General features: G+C 43.9%; 1 protein-coding gene across 3 annotated transcripts in view; it reads right to left on the reverse strand.

The window, feature by feature from the left end:
- The window catches only part of CNTN5 (contactin 5), a 987,313-nt gene that overhangs the window by 11,868 nt on the left and 957,175 nt on the right, over nt 1-18,270 (reverse strand). For all 3 annotated transcript variants that reach the window (XM_034758906.1, XM_034758905.1, XM_034758907.1), the window contains 3 exons: nt 4,145-4,331; nt 3,594-3,706; nt 1,637-1,805 (listed from right to left, as the gene is read on the reverse strand). In XM_034758906.1, the coding sequence (XP_034614797.1) occupies nt 1,637-1,805; nt 3,594-3,706; nt 4,145-4,331 (469 nt within the window). The remainder of the gene's footprint in view (nt 1-1,636; nt 1,806-3,593; nt 3,707-4,144; nt 4,332-18,270) is intronic.

The following is an 18,270-nucleotide window of genomic DNA, read 5'->3' on the forward strand; positions in this document are numbered from 1 at the left end:
GGAACCAGTTGCTCACAACTTTTTCACAAGCCAGAAAGGGCCTGGGTCAGATTCATAAGTCTTGGGTCGTGATTGCATTAGGGTTTGAAGAACGTTTTGATAAGTCAAAGTACTGAACTCCACAAATGCAGGTGGGTGGGTGCAGGTGGACACATCCAGGTTATATGTGAAGCCTTCTTGAATGTGCATGAACTTTTCAGTGAAGTGAGATGATAAGAACATAAGAACGGCCACAGTGGGTCAGACCAAAGGTCCATCCAGCCCAGTATCCTGTCTGCGGGCAATAGCCAATGCCAGGTGTCCCAGAGGGAATGAACAGAACAGGTAATCATCAAGTGATCCATCCCCTGTCACCCATTCCCAGCGTCTGGCAAACAGACAAAGGACTCCATCCTTGCCCATCCTGGCTAATATCCTTTTATGGACCTATCCTCCATGAACTTATCTAGTTCTTTTTTGAACCCTGTTACAGTCTTGGCCTTCACAATATCCTCTGGCAAAGAGTTCCACTGGTTGACTGTGTATTGTGTGAATAAATTCTTCCTTTTGTTTCTTTTAAGCCTGCTGCCTATTAATTTCATTTGATGACCGCTAGTTTTTGTGTTATGACAAGTAAATAACACTTTCTTATTTTCTTTCTCCACACCATTCATGATCTTATAGACCTCTATCATATTCTCCCTTCATCGTCCCTTTTCCAAGCTGAAAAATCCCGTTTTATTAATCTCTATAGCTCTTTGCAGTGTTGGTACTTGGTTCTGATACACGATCTCATACATACTATGTGACAGATTTATCTTCATGTGAAGGCTTCAATAGGGAAAATATATTTGTAGACTATGTCCCATTGTGAATACACTTAGTCAGGTCAGGCCTTAGGGAAAATGGTGCTCTGGTAGAATTTGTATTTTGGTGCCTTTGGCTCCCACAGGTGCTCCAGTCCCCCAGCACCCCGACCTCTGCGGGCTCCCCCCAATCACCTAAAGGGCCTGCTGCCTCTCCCCAGTGCTTAATGTGTATTGAAAGAGGTGCAGGGGCTCAGCCTCAACACAAATTAAGCACTGGTTGGGCAGCTGGTGCTGGCTGGGCTTCCAGCTTTGAGTTTTGGGGTGTGTGTGTGTGTGTGCGCGTGAGGGAGTGTGTGTGTGTTGGGGGAATGTGTGTGTGTGGCTGCAGATGGCAGTGGAGCAGGGCAGTGAGGGAGGAGGGGCACCCTCACGTCAGAGGAGTTACCAGGCTGGTCCAGGTGCCACCCCTGCAGCTTGGTCTGTCCCTTCTCTCCAGATGCTGCTGCGCCTGCCTGGCTGCCTCTAAGCTCCACTGGCTGTTGGCAGGTCAGGTGGGTGGGTGGTACCAGCATGGCGTCCCCTTGAGTACCATGCCCTGGGCGGCGGCCCAGCCTGCCCACCCCTAAGGCTGGCTCTGCACTTACTTAACAAGTACATACCCATAATCCAGTTTGGTCTTTTTAGTTGTATGTTCAATTACTCTGTAGCTCTGAAACTGAATCATTTAACCCATGACTTTATCCAACAACTATATTACCCATTGAAGTTAATATGTATTAATTAAGTGTAGAATGGTGTCATTTTAAAAACATGACAGGCCTGTATTCAAAATATAATTGTGAACTTACCTGAAAAAGACGGTACTCTGATTTGGGAGCTGGCAGTCCCATCCCCTCCTTCACTGACTGCACAAACCTCTATGATATAGACACCAACATCAGGAAGAAGAACCACTGCAGAGGTTTTCTGTGTTTCAATTACTTGACTATTGCTGTGGCCTTCTTGCCTAAACAAGACCTATGGATGATACAGGAGCTTTAGAATCACTACAATAATTTTAGGTTAAATACTGGACTCTACTCAGGCAAAGTTGACATTGAAGGCAAAAAGTACTTTGCCTGAGAAAGGACTTGAGGAAGGACTGGAGGATTTGACGCTTCATCTTTAAATCGAGAACTTGTTCTTTCTTTTTCCTGAAGTTTTTTTTCAAAATACTGTCAAAGACAGAGCCCAATTCAAAGTCCATTGAAATCAATGGAAAGACTCCATTCACTTGAACGGCTGGCTATTGGATCAGGCCAATAATGAAGTTTCAGTATTTGTCCTCCAGTTTGGAGTAACCACACAGACACTAACTGAAGTGAAAGCGAACTTCAAAAATATTTTTAGGTTAAAGTTTGATTCAGATACATATCAAAAAATTCACATGGATATCCAGATTTTCTGGGTATCCAGCTTCAAACTGAATGAAGATACTCTGAAGTAGAGCCTCATCAGGTGTAAACCAGCCAACTAACTAAACCAGGGCCGCCTGGGAGGGGGTGGGGGAGGCACGCAAGTGGGGCAATTTGCCCCAGGCCCCGGGCCCCGCAAGGGCCCCCACGGGAGTTTTTCAGGGCCCCTGGAGCGGGGTCCTTCACTCGCTCCCGGGGCCCCGGAGCTTCTTCCGCTCCAGGTCTTCGGCAGCAATTCGGCAGCAGGGGGTTCTTCCGCCCCAGGACCCGCCGCCAAAGTGCTCTGAAGACCCGCGGCAGGGGGTCCTTCTGCCCCAGGCCCCTCGCCGAAGTGCCGGGTCTTCGGCGGCAATTTGGCGGCAGGGGCTCCCCGTCGCCAAAGACCCTAGGCCCCTTGAATCCTCTGGGGGCCCTGAGCTGAACTGAGGATTTGCCCCCCCCCTTGTAAAATTCAGTGCACCCTTGTCTTGGTTCAGTGAGAAATACAAGTGCATATGTAGCTGTCCTTGAAGCATTTCAGTATGTAGACATCTATTCCCAGACAAAACTGACAAGGTTAGAGAAAATGTAAAGAAGTTACCTGAACTTTTTCTGAACCTTAAACATTTTGATAAAGGTTAAGGTAGTTTCTATTTTATCCAAACCAATTTACACTTTCCTGATATGATATTTGCAGGGATACAGAGAGTACCCAGGCACGGTATTCTATACGTATAACTATGTATGTATGTATGTATGTTTCAAAATATAATTACAAAGAATACACACACACACACACACTTAAATTTTTGTTTTGCTTTAAAAGAATGTACTGGATTCTTATGATTTTCCCATTTTATATTATGTGTTACTTATGGCTCTTTTCACCTTTCACTTTTTAAAACTTCAAAAACTTAAAATGCCAGATGTTACAGTCACAGATTGCTGAATACCACCAACATAATCATAACAAATCTCAATATTTGTACTTCTGCTCTATTAAAAACATTAATTTTAATGGTATTTAAGATGCTTTATCCTTCTGCATTTCTCTAAATCTTACTGCAAACACAATTAAATTGAAGTGTTATCATGTATTTCACTGCAGGCTGGTCTTATTAATAGCCACTTCTGGACCAGATGTGATGGAGTAATCACCTCAGAAGGTGCATACTCAGTTTATAATCAGCAGTTGACAATCACCATTTGGAAAATACTACATAGAGAAGTACTGGGACATTTAGTTTTTTTCAATGCTTTTTTTAATATATATCTGGAGGGAACAAGATTGCAGATGACCTGTACAATATAGAAAGCAAGCAAGAAAGAAAAGGGTAATTTGGAAGATGAGTGAGAGAGAGCCAAGACTGACCTTGTATCCCATTACATCAGATTCATTTGCTAGAGGTCTAACTGGTTCCCATCCCAGAGACACATGAGAGCCATCTTGCATCCACATAATATTGGTTGGTGCCTGGCTGGGAGCTGAGCAAAAAGAAGAATAAAATGATACCATGCACTTAAACATACTTCTGCTATTTTAAACCTTGGTGAGCATTTTAATCTTTTTTTACATTTATGGTTGGCTGCATTCACAGGCTTCCTTCTCTAGCTGGAGTCCAACAAGGTGGTTTTCGCTCTAGGAGTGTCATTTTAATAGCTACAGTATAGAGCTTATGAACCTGAATCCTTTTATCTCTCTTCTGTGTCAAAAATGCTTAGCCTTGTTTTCCAGGAAGATAACATTTGTCTGTTGTGAATGCAAATTTTGCCATGTCAGTTTAAAATTCAGATCGAAGCACAGAAGCATAGCCATGAATCAAAACTATGTACCAGCTCTGCTTACTATATACCCCAGTTAAAGAGAAATCCAGAGCGGGTAAGACTTTTTTCCACACACAGAAAAGAATCCAGGTCACTTACGGGATTTCTTGGTGGCTGCACGGACTGTGGTACTCGGTGGTCCATATCCTGCAGCATTGTACGCCCTCACTGTTAGGTGATATAATGTGTTTCCTTCTAATCCTGTCAAAACGATGGATGACTCATTTCCTTCAGTTTTGACTTTTTCTGATGCTTCTTCCTGCTCCATATCTTTCCAGTAACCAACCTGCCAATGAGTGACCATTTGGAGGATTAATCTAGGCATTTGTGAAACTTCCTTTTTATTTATTATTGCTTGCTTTTTTTTGGAAGCCCCTCCTGTCATCAAATTAACAGGTCCTTTTAAACATGTGGGAATTGTAACCTCAGCTCACACATGAGTGGTGCTTGTCACACCTCTCCAGATGTCTAGAGTCAGCGTATCACATTATTACTCACAGCATCATTGAAATGCAATGCATCACATTCTGCCAGCATGAGATGTTGTGACTAGCTAGACACAACAGCAGAGAAGAAGTGCTGACAGAATAAGAACTTTAAAGAATTCAAGGAGAGCTCACCTCTCATAGGTCATCAAAAACATTTACCATACAACCTGGGAAAGCTTTGACTGAATCATTTGAAGAAGTGGCACAATGGCCCTGCATAATGCATAATGCCCAACCACAAGATCTGTGTCAATGTGATGAATAAGAGATGACAGAACATCTAAGAAAATCTTGTAGTGGGTTAATCTTATAGAAATAGCATTGCTGGGGGAGGGAACGGAGAGAAGGGGAGTCAGCTTTAGTTACTCAGATAGAAGCAGGTTTCTGACAAATGTAATTTAGAAAGCATGCCTCTGCCACTCCTTTCTACACACAAAAGCTAAAGCTACCTTTTCTGGATACAAGTCCATGACTGTTCATAGCTGCATTGAGCTTGTCATATTCTCTAAAAGATTACACTACTCAGATAAAAATTCTGAATAGCTGCTTCCCTTCAGACTCAGGTATCTAATATTTATAAGACATCATAATAAAAAAGAAACTCTTTCTCCTATAGGTCTATCAATGGCATCCCACTCAGACAGCAGTGAGATTACATCACTCTCCAGGATTCAGGTCTCCCCTCAACAGAAGCGATCACTAAACAACCATTTGAATGGTTTATATTTAGCAGACCACTATCCATGTATCATGCCGCTATCTCTGCATCATACCTCTATCCATTGCATTTATTCCACCTTTTTACCTTTCCCTTAGGTTAGTTGTTTCAGAATAAGTTACTCATATTTCTCTAACAAGATTGCCTCTGAGAAAAGGTCAGGGGATAATACAGTACTGTGCTCTTGGGAAAGTGTCCAAGATAATAGCAAACCAAAGAAATCCAGAGGTTCATATGAAAAATAAAACATAAAGTACAAGCCCATGGAGCAGCCCTAACTGTAGTCAGCGGTGGTTGGTATAATGGGCCTGAGTCACCACTGAATTACTCCAATTTTATCCTGGAGTAATACCACTGACAACCATTGGAGAAAGACAATGGTTAATCAGGCCCAGTGTGCCATGGAAGAATCAATCAGTCATGAGACAGTTGTCCACTCCATGGGCCTGAATTTCACTATGCTTTGCCCCTTGTGCAGACATTTACGTTTATTTACTTATTCGTATTACAGTAGCACATATTGATTGAGGCCACACTGTGTTAGGCAATGTATAGTATAGAGATGGTCCTCACATTGAAGAACTTATGTTCTAGCCACACTGGTCATCACTTTGAACTCTACTGCCCTGCCCTCAGGTGTCCAACCATCAGACCCACCCTTTAAATTCTCTGGGAATTTTGAAAATCCCCTTCCTGTTTGCTCAGCAAGGTGTGGAGTGCTCTCAGTGAATCCTTGCAGGTGACCATGCAGCCACGTGCCAGGCGATCCTCAGTATGGAGCAATGGCAAGGTGCTGGACCTCATCAGTGTTTGGAAGGAGGAAGCTGTCCAGTCCCAGCTGCGCTCCAGCTGTAGGAATTACGATACCTTTGGGCAGATATCAAGGGACATGATGGAAAGGGGCCATGAATGGGACGCACTGCAGTGCAGGGTTAAAGTGAAGGAGCTGTGGAGTGCCTACCGCAAAGCCCACGAGGCAAACCACCACTCCAGTGCTGACCCCGCAACCTGCTGTTTCTACAAAGAGCTGGGTGCAATACTGGGGGGTGACCCCACCTCCACTCCAAGGACCACCATGGACACTTCAGAGCCCAGTTCAACAAGGCAGAAGGAGGAGGAAAGTGTGAGCAAGGGTGCTGAGGAGGAGGGAGACACCCCGGCATCCCTAGATGCATGCAGCCAGGAGCTGTTTTCAAGCCAGGAGCAAGGTAGCCAGTCGCAGTGGCCGGTGCTTGGGGAAGAACAAACACCAGAGGAGGTGCCCGGTAAGCGGCTTTTATTTTGGGAAGGAAGCTGTTTGGTGCGGGCTCTTGGGGCAAGGAGGGTTAGGGCTGCGTGCATGCCTAGATGCAGAATAGGGCATTGATGTGCTCGCTCACATCGCGGTAATCGGCCTCAGTGATCTCTTCAAAGGTCTCATGCAGAAGCTGGGCAATGTGCTTGCGCAGGTTCCTTGGGAGCACTACTGTACTCCTTGTCCCAGTCAGCCTAACATGTCCGTGCCACTGTATCGTGAGGGGCGGGGGGACCATTGCTGCACACAGGCAAGCTGCATATGGGCCAGGGCAGAAGCCACATTGTAGTAGAAGACCCTCCCTTGCATCCCAGGTCACCCTCAGCAGCGAGATATCTTCCAGGACGAACTCATCCTATGGAAAATGTGGGGACAATGTTCAGTATAGGGGCCCCCTGCAGCTGTTGGCTCTCCCCCAGGCACAGAACCCCAGATGACAGTATGGCCATGAAACAATCAGTCCCCCTCGACCCTATGCTTACTCACTGTTTTGGGGCTCCTGTGGGTTATGTGTGCTCGCTTTGGGATGGGCAAATTCTGCTATCGTTAGACTGTGCTTGTCTTTAAGTATGGGTGAATCATTGCTCTGTCTGTTGTGAACAATGCTGCCTCTGTTAAGTGTTGCATTTTGTCTTTACAGATGCAACCTTGAGATCTCAGCCGTCCGTGTTATCACCAGCCGAAAAACTCCAAAGAATTAGGAAGAGGCCACATAAAAGCAAAGAAGACATGCTGCATGAAGTTATGCAGCAGTCATTTAATGAAAATCAAAAAGTGCAGGAATGGCAGGAGAGTGAAAGGAGGTTCCGCCGGCAGAATGCAGCGCACCGGCACCAAAGCATGGAGCAGCTAATAAGCATCGTGAAGCGCCAAGAGGACTCGATCCAGATGCTTGTAGCCATGCAGGGGAGCACTACCATGCCTGCCCCCTGCCCCTGCAGCCCTTGTCCCAAAACTCTTTCCCTTGTGCTTCCATGTTACCTTCAACCCACTTTCCCCAACATCCGGGTTCTTATCACCACCAGCTGTCTCCAACACCTGTAGCTTCACCACCCAGCCCTGCAAACTATGACCCTTACCCACTGCACTCAACCCCCATCACCATGCATTTTAGTCAGCCTGAAGTGCAGCACTCATTGCACAGCACTCCAGACAGGAAGGCTGAGTATGAGAACAGGACATACACAAATCTGTGATTGAACTGTTCCCCACCCCACTCCCTTGCCCTTTCTGTTTCCCAAGCAGTTGCGTTTCTTTTCAATAAATGAATTTTATTTTAAATAAATGGCTTTTTTTGGCTTTGAAAACATTCTTTATTATTACATTAAGTAAAAGATACCTTAGCCCAGGAAAGCAACAGGCACTGCAAGTCAGTGTAGCAAGCACAGATTCCTACTAACATTGGAACCACTGCACATCACTCCTGTGCAGGGCACCAAACATTACTGGTGGCTTTCAGCCTCAAATTGCTCCCTCAAGGCATCCCTAATCCTTGCAGCCCTGTGCTGGGCCCTTCTAATAGCCCTGCTCTCTGGCTGTTCAAATTCAGCCTCCAGGTGTTGAACTTCCGAGTTCCATGCATGAGTGAATCTTTCACCCTTCCCTTCACAAATGTTATGGAGGGTACAGCACACGGATATAACCGATGTTGTCATAGGCCAGGTCCAGCTTCCCATACAAAGAGTGCCAGCGGCCCATTAAATGGCCAAAAGCACATTCCACAGACATTCTGCACCAACTCAGCCTGTTGTTGAACCACTCCTTGCTGCTGTCAAGTCTCCCTGTGTAGGGTTTCATGAGGCAGGGCATTAAAGGGTAAGCGGGGTCTCCAAGGATCACAATGGGCATGTCGACTTCCCCTATAGTGATCTTCTGGTCTGGGAAAAAAGTCCAGGCTTGCAGCTTCCTGAACAGGCCAGTGTTCTGAAAGATGCATGCATCATGCACCTTTCCAGGCCAGCCTGCGTTAATGTCAATGAAACGCCCACAGTGATCCACAAGCGCCTGGAGAACCATAGAGAAATCATAGAAGCATAGAATATCAGGGTTGGAAGGGACCTCAGGAGGTCATCTAGTCCAACCCCCTGCTCAAAGCAGGACCAATTCCCAACTAAATCATCCCAGCCAGGGCTCTGTCAAGCCTGACCTTAAAAACCTTTAAGGACGGAGATTCCACCACCTCCCTAGGTAACCCATTCCAATGCTTCACCATCCTCCTAGTGAAAAAGATTTTCCTAATATCCAACCTAAACCTCCCCCACTGCAACTTGAGACCATTACTCCTTGTTCTGTCATCTGGTACCACTGAGAATAGTCTAGATCCATCCTCTTTGGAACCCCCTTTCAGGTAGTTGAAAGCAGCTATCAAATCCCCCCTCATTCTTCTCTTCTGTAGACTAAACAATCCCAGTTCCCTCAGACTCTCCTCATAAGTCATGTGCTCCAGCCTCCCAATCATTTTTGTTGCCCTCCGCTGGACTCTTTCCAATTTTTCCACATCCTTCTTGTAGTGTGGGGCCCCAAACTGGACACACATGAGGCCTCACCAATGTCGAATAGAGGGGAATGATCACGTCCCTCGATCTGCTGGCAATGCCCCTACTTATACAGCCTAAAGTGCCCGTTAGCCTTTTTGGCAACAAGGGCACACTGTTGACTCATACCCAGCTTCTCGACCACTGTAACCCCTAGGTCCTTTTCTGCAGCACTGCTACCTAGCCATTCGGTCCCTAGTCTGTAGCAGTGCATGGGATTCTTCCGTCCTAAGTGCAGGACTCTGCACTTGTCCTTGTTGAACCTCATCAGGTTTCTTTTGTCCCAATCCTCTAATTTGTCTAGGTCCCTCTGTATCCTATCCTTATCCTCCAGTGTATCTAACACTCCTCCCAGTTTAGTGTCATCTGGAAACTTGCTGAGAGTGCAGTCCACACCATCCTCCAGATCATTAATGAAGACATTGAACAAAACCGACCCCAGGACCGACCCTTGGGGCACTCCCCTTGATACCGGCTGCCAACTAGACATGGAGCCATTGATCACTACTCGTTGAGCCTGCTGATCTAGCCAACTTTCTATCCACCTTATAGTCCATTCATCCAGCCCATACTTCTTTAACTTGCTAGCAAGAATACTGTGGGAGACCGTATCAAAAGCTTTGCTAAAGTCAAGGAATAACACATCCACTGCTTTCCCCTCATCCACAGACCTAGTTATTTCCTCATAGAAGGCAATTAGGTTAGTCAGGCATGACTTGCCCTTGGTGAATCCATGCTGATTGTTCCTGATCACTTTCCTCTCCTCTAAGTGCTTCAGAATTGATTCCTTGAGGACCTGCTCCATGATTTTTCCAGGGACTGAGGTGAGGCTGACTGGCCTGTAGTTCCCCGGATCCTCCTTCTTCCCTTTTTTAAAGATGGGCACTACATTAGCCTTTTTCCTGTCATCTGGGACCTCCCCCGATCACCATGAGTTTTCAAAGATAATGGCCAATGGCTCTGCAATCACATCCGCCAACCCCTTTAGCACCCTCGAAATACCCCTTCCGATTTACGTACTTGGAGGCTAGCTGGGCTGGTGCAAGAATTGGAATATGCGTCCCATCTATCGCCCCTCCGCAGTTAGGGAAACCAATTTGTGCAAAGCCAGCCACAAACTGATACATTTTGTGTTCTATTTATTTACTTTGTTTTTGAACCTTTAGGATGCACTTCGGTCACATTTTTTGGTCAAACTTTTCTCTGCAGCCATAAGAGCTACAAACTTTCGTTTTAAAACTGAAAGCTGGAATTTTCATGTAATTACATTATTTTAGGAGCTGGGGCTTCAAGAAAAACAGCTAATGTCATGAGAGTTGGCACCACTGTACACTATGATTGGTGGTGGTGCTCTCATGCTTATCTCAAGCACACTTCTAAACATCAGTAGGGAGAAAGGAAAATAAAATTTTACTAAAATTAATCAATTTCAAAAATATTCAAGGTGACTGCTCCTTTAGCAAAGTTTTAAACAATCTGACTAAACACTTCCCTTCTTAATGAGCACAGATTGCAGTCCCATGCACTTAGCTGCAAAAACTAGGGATGTCCCAGCCTGATATTTCTGTAATGTAAAAAGCAAGCAGGAAAGCCTGCATGCTTTTAAAAATAAAAACGGTTAAAGTAACATTGGTCACAAACACAATCTCTCTCATATGTATGTCCTTAGACCATAGTCCACCCCGTGCTTTGCTGCACATTGGGCTACCCACATTTGCCATCCTTGCCTGTCAACTGCCCTTCTCTCCAAATCTTCCCATTTCAACTTGAGGAGCTCATGTATATGTATGTACGTGTTCATAAACCACAAAGTTATCTAGAAGCTGCACAGAAAAACTGCTTGGATTCCTGGGAAATGACAGTTTGAAGAGTTAAAATGTATTGAGGAAACTGTGATAAGTTCTTGAGCGTTCATGAACAGCTGCCGCCTCTTGTATCTTCTTGAACTATTATCATGACCATTGTTCAGTGACAGTAAAAGAAAACTAGGCGTTACTGACAAAAGGAAGGTGAATCACTAGTTCTTCACCCCAATTGCCAAAAAAAGCAATTATTGACTGTAAAGCAAAAATAAACACTATTGAGTTCTCTTTGGCAGTGGAGTCTCAAATGTTATGTATAAATGTGGGGCAAAACCCTATATCCGAAACCACACCTTTAGTGAAATAAGGGAATATGATTATTTCCCCCTAATTTAAAATATTTGTGGTTGGTAGTTATAAAATATCCAGCAATCCCTTTTAGGACCAGCAGCCCTTCAGTTTGAGTAGCAGGCTACAGAGAGTTTGCAAAGAGAATGGAAAAGTCAACAGACAGACTTTTCTCTAGAGATTTGGGATCTGATCCAGCTCCCACTAGAGATTTGAAAAGAAACTGGATTGGACCTTCATGCTGCAGCAAAAGTCTAGAATTTTGCAACAGTTTAAATCCTTGTATGACTGCATTGAGTGTTACTCTAACTATCTGTAAAACCATTTGATTGTTCTTATTGACTATTTTATCCATGGAGAAATTCATCCACCCCCAGCCCTCAAGTGAAATCCAGATAATTGGCATTTATACTGGTGAAATACTAGTTCTTCTTTTTTATATTGCTTTTCCAACCTCTGATGGAAATACACATCACACACCTAGGCACGTCCCAAATTTCCCTAAAATATATTGTGCACTAAATATTGCATGATTATGATGAGACAGCTAGGTAGACACAATTTTTCTTTCAGGTGGTGTAAAAATTTTGGTATACATGAAGTTCATGTCAGGGCACAGAAGAACACCACTGTCAGATGCTGTTCTTTGACAGGACAAATCGGACATAAGCAATAGTCATTATGTTCAGTAACCCTATCTGAAAATGATACTCCGTATTCCCTGAATTTACTGTTTGGCAAAGTGATCTTTGAACTAGGTCTAATCTGAGCTTCAAGATATTAACTCTTGGGGGAATTTCAATCATTGACACAACAGCTTTGTGATCTTGTCTGTGATTTAAATCTCAACCCTTAACTCTTCAGAAATGAAAAGGGTGAAAAAAATCAAGACCAAAGCCCTTATTCCTGCCAACTGATTAGGTTTTCAATTTTTTCCTCATTAGCAATGGGTGGAATGCAAATAATGCCTGAGGCCAAGAGCTAGTTTTCTCTTTGTTATAGATTCCAAAACCAGGTGTTAGCCACACACCCTACGGAAAGGAAAACAACCCCTGCACTAACTGTTCTTGTTGGTTCTGGCTCCATATCTGTTTTTCACTTCTGCTGCAGGTTTTTCCAAAGTCCCCATAAAAAAAAATTAAATCAGTCTGTCTGGTAAACAGCTGCTGTCAAGCAAACTTTGATGCGCATTTGTTCACGTCTTCGATTATTTGAACTGTTTTGTGGAAGTTTACAAACTGGCTTTATTTATCAACGCAGTGTTGGCATATTTTGTAGTAAGGTCAGGGGCTGCTGACAAATCTGCACTGACGCCAGAAATAATGTGTGCTTTGGAAGATGTAAATGAACACAACAAGCTTGGCATAAAACTTGTGTGACAACTGTTAGCGCTGCCTTTCAGGAATACAAAGTGCAAAAAGGGATGGAGTTGAAACTGGGTCATTGCTGATTTGTCCATCTCTAGTAACTATTCTGTCACTTTCGTTGACATGAGACCAAACATTCAAAAGGTAAAACAGTTAGTTAATAATGCTGTTGCTAAACAAACAGGAAATGTGAAGACCAAAGAGGTGACTGTCACTGTTGTACTGACCACAGGCAGAATACAAATTGAGGCATGAGAATGTAGCATCTTGCTGTTATTTTGATGTTTTCAAGTCATTTTGCTCATCGTTCAATAGCATTTGAACACGAGGGCAACATTTTACCTGTGGGCTGCAGTTATTCTTCATGAGGAATTACTTGTAACTAGAACATTTAGCAAACTCGCCTTTTACAAAGTAGCTGGATTTTCAGGCAGTTTTTGTTTGCTGTTCATGGATTAAGCCAGCACCATGTCATTTCACTGTGAACAATGTGCCAGGGAAAATAATACTTTAAAAATCTTTTGTGAATTAAATTAGTTCTTAGGGATGTGAAGGGAAATAGACCACGGGAGAGGGCAGGCATTTTACAAGCTATTTTTGAATTTGTTGCCAATGATTCTCAATCCAAGACCCTTTCCTGTTGCACTTCTGGGACTTACTAATAGAAATTGCCAGTCACATGGGGTGAGCTATGTGGTTTTTTTTACAAGCCTAAATGGAGACTAGAGTCAATGACCTACGCTAGTCCTCCAAACCATTAGCCGCTCGCCATTTAAATCTCTCCACTTCAAGTGAGTGAGTCAATAATACTATCTTTGGATTACATTGCCTCTTGCTTGGCCTTCTGGGGATGTGAGGGAGTAAGTCTTATTCTCCTGCTTGACAGGATAAGGTCTGCTCAGCTGAAAACTCTACTGGAGGCTGGTAGGGTGAGGAAGAGCTGGAGCTATTCACTGAAATGCTCCTTTGTCTGAGGGAAGTTTTGGACAGGGGTTGGGTGTGGGATAGAAGTGGCAGAGCCTTCCCAAAAGTGTGTGGGTGGGGCGGGTCCCTCTGTGGCCCCTTCTGCCCAAGGCCTCACCCCCAGCCAAGCCAAAAGCCAGAGCACTGCCTCCACCTGTCTGGGGTGGGGTGGCCAAGAGCAGGCCCTGGCCCGTGTCCCTCCCCGCAGGCCCCCTGCCCATGACATGTGGAGGGTTAGTGGCTCCCCACAGCTGCCCACATGGTTCTCCCTGACTCGGGTCCTGCCAGGGGATGGGGCCTTGGAGCTGCAGCCCGGCCATGGTAAGTGCCATGCAGCCAGGCAGCTCTGGTCCCCCTCCCCCACCCCAGGCAAGTGGAGGGTCCATGCTGCAGTGCCCTACACTGTCTGGGCTCCAGCTGCTGGCCTGGCTCGAGGTTTGAGCAGGGCCTCTGGGGGGAAGAGGAGGGGCAGGGGCGGGGAGGCCTGTGCCAAAAAGTGGATTCCACCCTCCCTTCCCCAGCACCCTTGGTGTGGGAGGAACATTGGATCCCACAGCACAAGAAGACGGTAGTAATAACCACCAATAATAATAATAATAATAACCAACCTCATTTCTGCAAGTGAGCTAACACAGCACTTGAAGCAGGTAATATTTATTATGGGAGGGATAGCTCAGGGGTTTGAGCATTGGCCTGCTAAACCCAGGGTTGTGAGTTCAATCCTTGAGGGGGCCACTTGGGAATCTAGGGCAAAATCAGTACTTGGTCCTGCTAGTGAAGGCAGGGGGCTGGACTTGATGACCTTTCAAGGTCCCTTCCAGTTCTAGGAGATGGGATATCTCCATTATTTGGTTTTTTTTGTTTTAGACTGCACTCCAGATGTGCTAAGGACATTCCAACCACAGAGGAAGACACAGTCCCTGACCTGAAGAGAGCCCAGTCAACTACCTACTTGAAACCATCTCAAACAAATTAACATGTTCATTGCTATATAAAGCAGCATTATATGACAGACCAACAAAAAAGAAGAAGATTTCAAGGCTATATTCTTCTAGAAAGAGTTGTCATCATTAGTGAAAACATTTTCATTTGGGAAATAAAAGTCTAATTATTTTATTCAAGTCAGAATAAATGTGGAAAGGCGGAGATAAATCTCAGAACATTCTGAGAATCAGTGACATCAATGGGATAAGAACAGGGGAAAAATAGTAGCCATAATTTATATAGATATCAATTTTGGGGGGGGTATTACACAAAGCCTCGTTTTTGAGATTAAAAGGCAGGGTGTAGTGAGTGAGTTATTTCAGAGGATAAAAGGCTATCTTGGAGATTGAAGACAAAGGTTACTAGTGAGTGGAAACACTTCAGAATGGAGAGAGGTACATTTGCAGTGCCACTACAATCTGTATTAGGTATAATTTTGTTCTCTTTATATAGCAGTTAGCTATAATAAAAGAAACACAGTATGGTATCAACTTTTCCGGATAGTAGCAAGTCATGTGCATAGGGAAAGGGGCACGTTCAACACAAAGGAGGAGCGTGACTACAATATTACAAGCCAGGACTGACAAGTGGTTTGCAGAATTCACTGTGGAGAATTACATGGTAAATGAAACACAGGATAATAATAAACAAAGATCTGGGTAGACAGATCAGGTTCACTGACTGGTATGACTACAATGGACAGATCCACAAACATATCTGGGAACACAAATACATAGAAAAGATGCACTTACTGCAGTGAGGAGTGGAAGGGGACCACAGAAACAGAAAAATGCAAAAGGGAGAGGGGAGCCAACATATCAGCCTTCCCCATTCCTACCCATTAGCCACAACATGGACCTCTGCATAACCACTGCATGGTTAGGATGAGGCTTGGAAAATGGAGACAGGGCTGCTTGCTTCCCTCCAAAACTGGTGGTGTTTCCAGCTGAAAATCTAGCTAAGGTTAAAACAGCTGGTAACATCATTAATATCTGTTCTGCACTTTCACTCCTCCAGGGAGTAAAAAAAAAAAAAAAAGTGGACAAGCATGATGGGGTTAGCTGATGTCATCATGATTCCTGAGTAAGCTGTGGTGCTGGTGGTGAGAATGGACACAAGAATGGATAGGCAATCCCCTGGGCGTGGCTGGAACTTCCTTTTACTGCACATCCCCAGGATCTCTGGGGTTTGGAGGACATGACCCCCTTTCACTTTCCTCCCAGGAAGAGCTCTCATAGGAAATCTCACTGGCTCCATTACCAGAGTTTACCCTCTTCTGTTTCTCTCTCTGAGTTTTACTGTGTGAGATGGTACAATATGGCCTTAAGATATTTGGCATGATCTTTAGAAGCAGTAATACAGGCAAAGCCAATACATTTGTGTATATTGGATTGGACTATGAAACTAGTCTAAATATGATATTTCTTTATATCTAATTGAATGCAATTAGAATCCTCTTTCATTATTGTCCTAAAACTGCTTTCTGCAGTTGGGACTTTGGTTCAGGACGAAATGGAATATCTGGGCATCTGTATCATGACTTCCAGGAACTTCACTCGAGTGGATAACAGTATAAAAGAGTGACTGAGAAAGGTGGAAACAGACATGTTTTTAACTACGGGAATATGAGAACAATGAACTCTCTAAAAATGATTCCTCTGAATTGTGTACTTATTGCCTGGTCCAACACCCACTGAAGTCAAAAGGGCTTAAGCACGCATGGTTAAGCATATGCTTAAGCGCCATGCTTTATTGCTGCCAGACCCTAATGCAGTTGTAACCCACACACCTCCTGGATCGTGGTGCTCTGTCCCATCTAGTGACACTGAGACCACTTAGAGATTAATGAGTCTGTCCTACAGCCTTAGCTAAAGGGCATATGGCTTTTAGCTCACGCAGTAGAGGCTCATGCATTTAGCTACAGAGGTCCCAGTTTTGATCCCGCCCATGACGACTGGGGTCTGTCGATGCTACACAGTAACATGTTTTCATAAAGTGGAAACAACCTGGATGCAGATTGAGGCAATTAATGCAACTCCTGTAATCCAACTGTATTTCTAACTGAATCTCTGAACTGTGAGTATCAGATATGAATATGTTTTAAAAACCCACATAACTCTGTACCAGCTCCATCTCGGTTTCACTCAAATTTAATAACTGGGAAAGATAAGGAGGTGTAAGTTGCAGTTCTTATATATTTGCTTGATAATGGCTCTTCCAATACTTTTGAAAGCTTCAGAACTGATTATGATTTTCTTTAGATTCTAAAATGAAAATAAATGCAGCTCAAAAATTGGGTTTAGGATGCTATTTACAACAAGAGCAATGCATACTAGGATACCATTATTTCCTTGGCCAAGTCCAGACATGCTACTTTTGATTTATTGATTTTTAGTTAAACAAGTTTCAGCAGCCCATATTTAGGGTTAAAGATAAAAATGATCCTGAACCACAAGCTCAAATCTGTGCTCATGTCCCAGTTGGGAGGACCTGAGTCCTGTTGTGATAACTGGGCGTACACATTTACTCTAAGTGTAAGCTCAACTATAAAAAGTGAGTGAAAGTTCATAAATTGTCACAATGACCTGTTATATAAAATTGTTTAAGAAAAGACGTAAGATGGATACAGAGATGGAATTAATGTAAACAAAAAGGGTTTAGCTGATACAACTCAAGGACTCTGTTAAGATTATGACTGGTAAACAAGAGGAGTAGAAGACTGGAAATCAATGAACCAAAAATCGTGTGTTAGAAATTGGGTCTATTGGTAGACAAGATAACTAGAGGATGGACTATTCCACCCAACACTCCCTTTTGAGATTCTTGAGAAGAAAAGACTTTTGGGGACAATTAGCAGAAGAAACAGCTTTCTGTCAACAACCACTGTAGTAAGCTTTATCATCACGGCTGCCACGCGACCATCTCCTGGAACCCCAGACCTTCTTTGTACTAGTCCTGATTGATGTCCTGACCAGACTGGGCCAGAGAGAGAGACACCCAGATGACACTGCCATGGCTCTGGCTAAAACCCAAACACTTCCTGGGATGTGAGTCTTTGCCTCGCCCCCGCCAGCTGTGTCTTTTTCCTTCTCCACCTTATTTCTTTCCTTTTCATTCTTGCTCTCTTTGCCTTCTGTTTAATAAAAGTCTGACTTAGCCAGCCAATATTGCATATTTTGCCACACTGCTGTGAGAAGGAAACCAGACAGGCAATTAAATGCAATGCCCTAAACAGCCTGATGCTAGTACGTTTGATGGGTCTTGGAGTGGCTGATCAGCTATATGCTGGGACTGTGTTTTTCCATCAGTGAGGTTGCTGGTGAAAGTCATCACCAGAGACAGAAGTAGCATTTTCTATCTTTGCTGTTCTTTTCTGTACCCTTTTGTGTGTGTTTGTCTTTTGCTCTGTCTTTTAGGAAACAGGATTGAATTTTAACATTAGCAGCAATGACAACAGCTCCAGTCCATCCCAAATAACATATTCTTTTTTCCCCAGAAAGGACAGTTGTTAATACCATCTTTGATACCATCTACCAGACTGTCAAATATGGGTTTTGTTTCCTTCTAAAAACTCTCCAGCTAAAAGCAAAGTGAGCAAGGAATGTTGTTAAAATGAAAGCCTTACTTAATACTTTACTTTTCAAATGCTTTAATTGTTTTCCCTTCTTTTCTGTTTCTTTAATGAAAGGTTAAAAGGATTTTTATTGGTGTGTTTGCCATGGCACTA

The sequence above is a fragment of the Trachemys scripta genome, chromosome 1 (assembly GCF_013100865.1).
Source record: "Trachemys scripta elegans isolate TJP31775 chromosome 1, CAS_Tse_1.0, whole genome shotgun sequence".
NCBI classification, from domain to species: domain Eukaryota; kingdom Metazoa; phylum Chordata; order Testudines; family Emydidae; genus Trachemys; species Trachemys scripta.